The sequence below is a fragment of the Nelumbo nucifera genome, chromosome 6 (assembly GCF_055504915.1).
Source record: "Nelumbo nucifera cultivar China Antique chromosome 6, China Antique-T2T, whole genome shotgun sequence".
NCBI lineage: Eukaryota > Viridiplantae > Streptophyta > Magnoliopsida > Proteales > Nelumbonaceae > Nelumbo > Nelumbo nucifera.
Genome location: NC_142654.1, coordinates 22254394 through 22265065, shown reverse-complemented (window position 1 = coordinate 22265065; position 10672 = coordinate 22254394). Strand labels below are relative to the sequence as shown.

Here is a 10672-nt window from a genome sequence, read left to right as displayed (position 1 = left end):
GCCTCGCTCTGTCGTCCGACTAGCCAACTCCAACTCTTACCTCTACGAATGCCCCGTCCGTCGTATCATCGCCAAAGTCTCCAAGAATCTCGAGCGTGCCTTGGCTCTTGTCCGTAAGTGCAAGCGCAACGGCGTCCTCTACAGAGTCGTCACCATCACCAGCACCACCGATTTCCACAAGCTCTTCAACCTCCTCGGCGCCTCCATCGGCAACATGAAGTGGCTCCTCAGCATCTTGGACTCCTACGGCTCCGGTGGCGGTACCCTCCCCCCCATTGCTAGCAACGACCCTATTCTCTCTACGTCTGGTCCTTCGTCGCCACCATTCAAATGGGTCCTCTTCCCGAACGAGTGTAGAGCTCCAAAGAAATCGCCTATCTCGCCCGTGACAATGACTGCAAGAAGAAAATTATTGTCGAAGAAGGTGGGGTTCCCCCTCTATTGAAGTTCTTGAAAGAAGGGGTCTCCCCTATGCAAAATCACGATTCCAGAGCAAAACCAAGAAGGATGGTTTCAATTCCCACTTCCATTTTGTGCCGAATTCCGAATCTACGCAGAAAAATCATTAATGGGAGGATGGCTCATTGGATTGGAGAGTATAGCTTTTGAAGGACATTTTTGTCTTTTTGTATGCTACTTAACGGTTGGTTAACGTTGTTTATTAGATTGTCACATTTTAAAGTTCAGATACTAAATTGGCACTCGGCCTAAAGTATAGGGTACCTATCAGGAATTTTCCCTAATAATAATTCAATACACATGCACATTTATTACAAGCATTTAAGTTTATTTTTAATCATATTGTTACTTTTGTTAATTTTCAATTTCTATCTTAACTAAGACATATTTAAAGTTCAAAAAGCTAATAATGAAGAAAATTTTCTCGCAATGCACGTGTGTGTGTGTGTGTGTGTGTTTGTGTGTGTGCTTGTTTTGGGATAATGTTGGGCTGAGCTTAGGCTACGTTCAGGCTACCTAAGGCTATGCATGGGCCCAGCCTGAAAATAAAAAAGCATGAACATTTTGGTCTAGGCCCAACTTGTGGAGTGAAAATTCCTATGTAAAATTGTGGGTTGGGTATGTCCAGACTCAAGTTGGACCCACCCAAATTGGATCCCTAAGACTCAGTTTGGAAGAAGTACAAATACAAATATGTACAGTGCAAAAATACATACAAAATGTAAGGTTTTGCACTGGCATATTTGTATTTATACTCCTTCCAAATTGATCTTATGGCTTAGTTTGGAAGGAGTACAAATGCAAATATGTAGATTGCAAAACCTTATATTTTGTATTATTTTTTGGCCCTGTTTGCTTTTCGGTAAGTTACTTACTTGCGTAAATGCAGTTACCTAGGTAAGTTTTTCCTAGGAAACACTTACCCGGGTAAATGCATTTACCCATGTTCTTTAATTTCTCATGTAAATAAGAAAATGACCATTTTAGTCATAAAAATCCATTATTAAAAGGGGCATTTTTGTCCCATTCAAGTGTTGGTGAGATGGGTATCACTTAACCAGGAAAATAAACTTTCCGTGATCCCCATATAAATCTGAAAAAAAGAACAAGGGATTCTTGGTCAATGGGAACCAAAATCCCATTGACCAACTTTTCCCCTCTCAAAATCCGAAAAAAGAACGCCGCCTTTATGTTTTTGCACTGTACATATTTGTATTTGTACTCTTTCCAAACTGAGTTGTTTCAAACATCACTTAAGTATAACCTATCCTAACATTTATTATATCGCATTGACCTCTTTTTTCTTGTTGGTGTCATATGCCCCTTGTTTATTAGGTATATTAGATTTTTGGGCATTTGCAAATGTATATAGTTTTGTTTTCTAAACCAGAAACAAAAGTCCCTTTGGTTCATAGTTGGAATTAGAATTGGAATCGGAATAGCCTATTCCCATGTCTGTTTGGTTCAGACAAGAATCGGAATGAGAATTGAAATCAGTTGCAATGGAATTTCATAGGGTATTGACCATTTACTCAAATGGGAGAATGTCATTCTACCGGGAATAGAAATGGGATTTCGATTCTGGCCAACCAAACAGTTGGAATCGGAATGGCTCATTCTAATTCTGATTCCAGACCCCTATTCCTGCAAACCAAACGGGTCCTAACAGTTGTTTTTGTTTTAAAAAACAAAACCATTCACATTGGTATAACACCCCCTTAGAAAGGGTTTCAAGTTTTTAAGGCAAAATCATCTTCTTAACATAGCATCTGGATAAGCTTCAGATTTGTGCCTTTCAAGCCCCAAATGCACAAAGCCCCCAGAGCACACGAGGCTATGCTTGGTAAGATTGCAAAAATCATATGTACCAATACATATGCAAATTTGTTCATTAGACCAAAATACAAATTCGGCTCATGTTTGTACTCTCAATTACATTGTTGTTGTTTGGATGAAAGGAGTGCTAAGTGACAAGACAAACTTATTGTTGTTTGTTTGCTTGTCTTATTGGCTAAAATAGACAAAATGGCAATACAAAGGATTACAAGACCATTTCTCTGAACTATCAGAACCAAGCTTATACATTAGTAAACCATGAGCTGTACAATCTAAAACTGTATACACAAAAACAAGAAAAGAAAGGAGATTGATCCCTAACATCTCACAAGACTATGAGATCATCGATGATGGGTTTAATCCCCATGAACGATGATGGGTATAATCCACCATGAAGAGCAAGTACAACTATCATGCATCAAATTCATCAATTAAGACCAAGGTTTTAAAAAACGGGTTGGACACGGAACCGTTTTTGGGACCAGTTCCCGAGTTGAATGAATGGCCCATTCTAATTTAAAAAATAAAAAATGGTCAAAAAAGCATTGTTTAGATCAACAGTTCAACAGTTTAATCACCTGAGTCAATCATTCATTGACTAAATTAACAGTTTTTGGCCCAATATCGATTTTAGGGTGAAACGGAACCAGTTATCTGACTGCTTCTCAAATCAACTGATCGGACCGTTAAGTCCAGTCCAATTTCCAAAACCATGCTTAAGACAATCAATCGCCTTAGAGATAGTTTGTCCTACAATCTTTGCCGCATGTTGAACTGCCACCAACATCTCAACCATCGATCTCACATTGCAACCACTCTTTAGAGTCGTAGCCACCATTAATAGGACTTAACCACAACCACAACGATCCATGGCATTTGATGGCAACACAGGCTGCTGTCGTTTGAGGCACCCTTATCCGAAGTATGGGTGTCAATGGATCTGTTTTGGAATGGACCCCGTTCAAATTAAAATCAATTAGAGCGGATTGGATGGATCAATAAGATATTAAATTGGACCAGTATAGAGTTAATGGTCCAAAATACTTGTTGGACTGGATTGGACCTGGTCCATCCGTAATGAATTTATATTGGATTGAGTCAGTTTCTGGTCCATTGACGGAAGATAAAAATATGTGTCAATGAACCAGGTTTGGATTAATCTAAATTAAAACAAATTAAAACAGATTGAATGATTCAGACATTAAATTGGACTGATCCAAAATGGTCTAAAATATTCATTAGATTGTATTGGACTTCATCCAGTCCAATTGACACCCCTAATTGGAAGAATTAGGGCTGTTTACGGGTCGGGTTGGGTCGGTTTACTGCGGTTTTTCCAACCGACCCGACTTGGTCGGGTTACCTGACATAGAAACCGAAACTGACCCAATGTTAAGCAAAACCGACCTGGTCGGTTTGAGTCGGGTTGGGTCGGTTTCGGTTCTAAGTTCATCCCTGTGATAAAATCTTGCTAATTTTAAAAACAGTCATAAATTGAACATCATTTCAGTAATCTCCTATGATAAAATTTAAATGAAAAGTCAATCACAAAAATTGTTCATTAATCACTATTCACTAATCCAAAGTTTCTTGCAACCATTTAAAAACTAAGTGGCCTAATGAGCTTTGAAACTTCATGTTTGAACTAGGAACTAAGTCGGTTCAGTTCGGGTCGGTTTCAGTTTTCTTGTGTGAAAACCGAAACCGACCCAAATCATCAGTTTAAGAATTTGCACAACCCGAAACCGACCCGTGCTGATGAAAACCCAGTCGACTCGGGTTGGATCGGTTCGGGTTGGTCAGTTTGGTCGGGTTGGGCCTTCTTATGAACAGCCCTAGGAAGAATGAGGCCTTTCTTATCTGAGATTTGCAACCTTACAACAAAAAATGTAGGTTGATCAGAACAATATGCATCTAAAAAGAATCCCTAGTTGCAGTTGTATGTACTTATGTGTAGGTCATTGCATGCCATGGATGACGGGATGGAATATCATCGGTGACCATTGAGGGAAGACAAAGATAGCAATGACCATGGTTTTCAAAACCGGACTGGACTGGATGGTCGGACCAGAAAAACCAGGAATGACTGGTTTCACTTTTCCCCAAAATCACTTTTTTCCTCAAAACCGTTGATTTTGGTCAGCAAACCGCTAAACCGGCAGGTTAACCATTTGAACGGTTTTGACCATTTTTTAGTTTTTTAATTTTTTTTTGTCAGAACAAGTCGACCATTCGGGTCGAATGGTCAGACCATTTGAACCGGTAACCGGATCCTTGATCGGTTCAATCACCGGTTTGGTTTTAAAAACCATGGCAATGACTAAGCGTTGATGGAAGCTTGCACAACTGACCAGAATATAGCAAGTGTCCTTTTTATTTACATAAACCATCGAAGAACTAGAAAAAATGATTGCTTCCATTTTTCTGAATCAAACTTTCTATTTTTTTTATTATTATTACGATACAAAGTTTCCTGAATGGGTGGGTTATGAAAGGGTTTTGTAAATTATAGACGTTACCTGTCTCCCTAAACCTCCCAATCCAAATCTGCCTCAAAACCCGCTATAGGTTGGATTTGGAGAATCCAAATCCTTTCTACACATGAAAATGTAAAACCCTCCACGACTATACCATCTATGCATTCAAGGGTAGGAGTGGCTTGGGTTTAATTAGAATCCACATCTAACTTTCCATTATTTCTGGAATAAATAAAATAATACAAATAAACAATAAAATTTTCAATAATTTGATTAAGACATATAAAAAATACATAAACTATCAATTACACTTCACATAAATTTTAAAATATTATTAATTTCAATACCTAATATATAAAGTTCGTATGCTTTCTAACAATATGCAGAGGATTGGGTTTTGCCTAATACCGTATCCTACCTGTACCCATACGGGTTGTAAAATCCCAAAACCCATCACTGCCCTTCAAAAAAAACCTGCCCCCAGTAGGGTAGAAATTGCCATCTCTATCCATATATAAAGAGACACTGGATCGAATGACCATCTCAACTATTGGATCATCAGCCAAAACCCCAATTTTAGGGCTGCAACCAGGGTTGGGTTGAAGTTAGCATTTTACATTGCTTTGGGCTTTGATATTGAGGCCAGGCCCATTCAAATTTTGAGAAAAATCCAACTTGATACTGCCGAATTTGCACCCGTACCCAATTTTAGGCTTTATGCTTTGGGGGTTTAAAGTGTATTAACTTTAAATTAAATTTTTAAAAGCAACTCTTACCAAGTGCTTAAACTAATATTTTTTATGACTCGATTTTGTTTCTCAAAGCCCAAACACAAAAGCTTATTATCCAAAGACAATCGTTAGTTATGCTTTCGCTGAGAGGTAAATTTCTTCTATCAAACGACACATTGTTTTGGTCACTCTAATACATAAAAAAAAAAGACTTCCATTACCAACACATTTTTAAAAACAGTTCGTAAATTATCCTCCTATTATTTCTTTCATGGGCGGAGTCAGTAATTTCTTTTGGGTGGCCGAAACCTCACATGGTTATTGATGGAACATAATGTCCGTGTCCAGTAGCTGATTTCAAGAGGCTGTTTGGCACTGTGGCCATTTATTAAATAAGCATGTATGGAGTTTATCTTGAAAAATGAGAAAAAGTGGTTGTACAGTATTTTTTGACAGCTGAACCGTAAAAAAAGCATATTGGTATTGGTGGAAATATTAAAATAAAATTTCTCTAAATGATTGGTTTTTACATAAACATTAAAATAAAGCTTCTCCCAACAATTTATCAAATAGCATTTCAGAATAAATGACTGTAACAATCAGCTGACATTGTTTTTCAAATAAACAATAATAGAACCAAACACTATCCAAATAGTTGGAATTCAAGATTGAGTCTAATTGAATTGATGGTTCCCCTTCCACCATCTAGGTTCAAGGTGTTGTTAGGTTCTGATGTTGGTCAGTAACCTGAAAGATTGGTATTTTTTTTCAACCAGATTAAAAAACGCCAATACGCCTAGCTGTTGCAGACTTGCAGGGTCCATCAAGTGGCCAGAAATTGTGTTGGTTCAGACCCTCACGAATGCATCAATCAAAATGTGCTTGGACAATCAATTCTATAATAAAGCCTTATCTTGGTCAATTGCATGGTTTGGACTTTGGACTTTGGACTGGGCAAGAAACTAGTTGAATTCAAGTTCACTTTAGGACTATTGGCCTGTGGAAATACATTATATCACTTCAATTTAAGACTTTCTTATGCATAGGACAGGAGACAGAGTCCAATCTGCTACACTTTTCCCCTGCACTTACTGCACTAACCAATCAGTACTGTACAGTATGGCAGGTGTTCATGACTGTAAAGCTCAGTTAATCTCACATGCACAGATCTTTAAGCATGTGCAATGGAACACTTGTACACATTGATTGCTTACTGCAACAAGTGCAGGGAAAAAAGTACAGTAGCTCCCCACTCTAGGCCACATGGCTTTCTTATCCAATATGATATCCATTGCTTTTCCATGTATAAGGGCCGACATGGTGGTCAAACTCCAAAACTCAGTGTTGCTAAAAGTTATTTCTGAAATCATGATCTGTTTGGGGTTCTCACCATATGAGGAATTTGGGTTTGATATTTGAGTATGGTTCTGTTGTCTGTAAAAGAAGAACTGGTTGGGTTAGTCTGATCTGCACCTTGTTCAGCACTGTAGGCTTGCAAGTATGCACTGTGAGGGGGTCAGTAATACACTGATGTGAGGCAGCAATGGCTAACAGAAGCGAATGTTTTCCTCTATCTCCTCTTATTTCTATGAGAATGGAATTCCCTGAACTCTGATAGCCTGTTAATGTGATTCTCAAGGGGTAATAGAGAACCGTTTCAGAACCAGTTACCATCACAATTGGTATCATATTTTCATAAATTTAATAGCTATTCTGCTTCAAGGAGGGATAACTGTTAAGGACTAAGAGAAAAACAATTAATATTCTTTGATACCAACAAATGCAATCAGCCTTCAGAGTTTGTTCTACCCACTCCACCCAGAGAAAAGAAAATAAAAGAAAGGCAATGAAGACTACCCAACATAGTATACATATTTCACAAATATTTGAAAAGAAACAAACAACCCAGAATTGATGAAAGCTTGAAATGGTTTGGTACATCAGGATTTCAGAATCTTCTTATATCACAATTCACAGATTCAGAGCCTAAGCAGATGAAATTCCCAATAAAAAATGGAGTCAATTCTGGGAGTTCTATCACCTTTGGGTGGATCTCTCTCACTCTCTGTCATCAAAGCCAGATGACTCACAATTGCAGTTACATTTATGATTTACCCAAAAAAAATAAATTAGTAATAAAGACTCAGGAAGGAGGAGAATACTCATGCTCAAGTGTGGGTTGCGTTCTCGTCACGGCTGCTGTGGGAGCTCTCACATGTCCGACCATCGATATTTGCAGAGCTTCCTCTTCATAGGCTCTTCTCTCCATCTCTGCCATTCGAGACTTCTTCTTTGCTTTAACAACCATAGCAATGATGAGCAAGCTTAGAAGGAACGCACCCAACGCACCTCCAACCAAACTCCCAACAACCACCTTCCATCGGCTAACCTTCCTTCGCATCTGGGGGAACGATGGCACGACCACCAGACCAAAGTGGCCATGCTGTGATGCAACACAGACATTGGAAGATACCTGATTCGACAGGCTGACCTTTCCTTGTGAATCAAAACTAGCACAAAGAGGCCTGAGACCTCTGGTGTCGATTCTCGCAACCTTGGAGAAATCGATGGTTATGGGTCTTTTCCCAGCAAAAATTCCGATCTCAGACCGGTTTGAAGTATTAAAATCAGCAAAATTGTATGCCAGAAGGCCTAAAATAGGGGAAACAAGCTGATACCCAGAAAAATTGTAATTGCTGTAATAGATAGAAGACCAATTGGTACCCAAGTTCTGTCGAACCACTACAACTCTCTCCACGCAAGGATCAATTGTAACGCCCATCGCTAAACGGAATTCCTTAACCTGCGCTCCATACCTTCGAAGACTGCCACACCTGAATCTCACTGTATCAGCTCCAATGCCGGATAAGTTTGCCGGCAGACGTACATTGTACAAAAATCCAGTCTTGGGGCGCGCTGTGTAGGACTGGAAAGCATAGTCTCTGACTACATAATCAAGAAGACGAGCGGAGTCTATTGCCTGAGCATTGGCATACCATGACAATTGCAGAAGTAAAATCACTGCATTGAATGGGAGAAAGATAGAGACAGAGATGAGACAGCCCATGTGAGGAAATAAGCGACTGATGAATTGAAATTGAGGATGAGCAAGTTAAGATACTAGAACATTGCTTGCTCTTCTTCTCTGTAGCTGTACCTGTGTGAACTCTGTGATCCTGTGGAGCTCAAAATCAAACTTTTCAAACCCAGGAGAGGTCGCAAACAGGAAAAGCTAACTGTTTATAGAACTCCTCCTTTAAGCCAGAGGAGAGATCAGTGTCTTGGATGAAACAGTTGTACACTGGAAAGGAAAGAAAAGAAAGGAAATTAGTTGTGATTTTGTTTTCTAATAGTGTGAAGTTGGAGAAAAGAATATAAGTTAGGTGGGTTATGGGAAGGAAGTTTAGATGAACACGCTGCGTGTTGTTTAAGATGGTAGTAATGAGTTGGAAGGAGCAAATTCCTTAACATCTGCATAACCCATTACCCACCATTAATCAATCCAAACTCCAAGCCATTCAAATAAATAGCTTGGATGGTGAAAAGCTATCAATATTGTAATTGTTTCTGTTTCAGTTTTATTGTTTGGTCTGGGACCAGCAGCTCTCCTTTTGTAAAGCAGAGAATGTGCAGAAAAGAGTTGGGTTTAGGTGTAAGTGTTGGGAGGGAAATGATTTGGAGGAGCATGAGAGGATGATGACATTGTGGCTGTAAAAAAATGAGAAAAGGCTGGCGTGCTTAGGAGACAGAAAAAGGCGTCGCCTCCCCTCTCTTCTCTTTGTTGTGTAGTACTCGGGTTTGTATTGATAACATGTCTCCCACTCCGAGTACCTTGTGGGTCGCATGTTAAGTTAATATGGTATCTAAAATTCCAAACTGTTTTGACTCAAACCCCACGTAGTGTTGACAATGCTAGAAGATTTGAGAACTCTTGTCAGCTCAGCTGACAAAAAAGAATTTAACGAAAAGGAAAAAGTTGAAGATCGATTAACTAGACCGTGCTTGTTGTAGGTTGGTTGGGCTCAATCCAAACCCGATCAGACTTGGCCAAAGTCCATGGTTTAAAGTATCCATACTTTTTGCCTCAAGATTTTTTTTCCTAGTTTTCTTTTTAAAATTTCAGTTTTATATATAGATATATTTTAATATTAATCAATAAAATGATTGGCTTCTTAAAAACATATAGGTGCATCGGAAATCCAAAGATGTGATACGATACGCCCAATATACATAATGAATAAAAAATAAATTCAATGGAAAAGAAACGACAAAACCACTTGGGCCTCATTTGTTTTATGGGAAGTAGGGGTGGATAAGTTGGTAGGCTTATGAAAAAGAAATAAATCCATTTTCGGTTTTCTGATATTAGTGAAAAAAAAACAGTTCCCAGTTCCCGAGTGACTCATTTACTTGGTCTCCTTAGAATTAGGTAAATTATTTATCCATGTGCATCAAAAATTGCTAATATATGATGAGACAATATTATCCCTCTAATAATGTCATTGTTTTGATAAATTGGTCGTTGTTCACCTTTACCTGGGAAATAAAAGAACATTGACAATTGCTCCAACTCCAAATATTTTCCAAAAACACTAGTCTGGATAAATGCATTTAGCCAAATAATTAAGTTATTTACCAAGATGAAAATGAGGCCTTGATATCTACCTTAAAATACTTGGGGTTGTTTGATAGCTCCTATAATATGGAGTATGGACAACTAAATTGAATGACTTGTTGTTTTGTTAGTGATGAGTTTTTCAAAGAGGTTTTGAGCGAGCTGCTCCTTAATATGGCTTAAGTTGAACTTGTTAGAAAATGGCACCTTATTAGAAAGTAGAAACACCTTAAATGCTTATGGCAATCTAATATTAGAGTACACTTAGGCTATGTTTGGAACCATTGTTGTTTCTTAATAAGCATTTCTTGAGAAAATGGTGCTGCATTGACATGCCATGTTTTTCAGAAAATGCTTTTTCTTTTTTCTATTTGGGACCATTGACGTTGTCGTCATATAGGTGTTTTTTGATGCCATGTCAAAATATTGTTTCTATAACAGTAAAAGATGAAAAATCACCAACAGGCCACACCTTTCCTGATTTTCAAAGTGTGGTTTGAGAAAACATTTTTCGGAAAAAAAAGAACACATAACCAAACATTAGACATTGTCTG

The 10672-nt window shown here is 38.4% G+C and overlaps 1 protein-coding gene across 1 annotated transcript; it reads right to left on the bottom strand.

Moving 5' to 3' along the window:
• Positions 1-7390: 7390 nt before the first annotated feature.
• LOC104608351 (uncharacterized) lies at positions 7391-9203 on the bottom strand. The gene is made up of 2 exons (XM_088890444.1): positions 8995-9203; positions 7391-8804 (listed from the first exon to the last, which is right to left on the bottom strand). The coding sequence occupies exon 2, from the start codon at positions 8568-8570 to the stop codon at positions 7647-7649; it is 924 nt and encodes a 307-aa protein (XP_088746570.1). The 5' UTR covers positions 8571-8804; positions 8995-9203; the 3' UTR covers positions 7391-7646.
• Positions 9204-10672: the final 1469 nt, after the last annotated feature.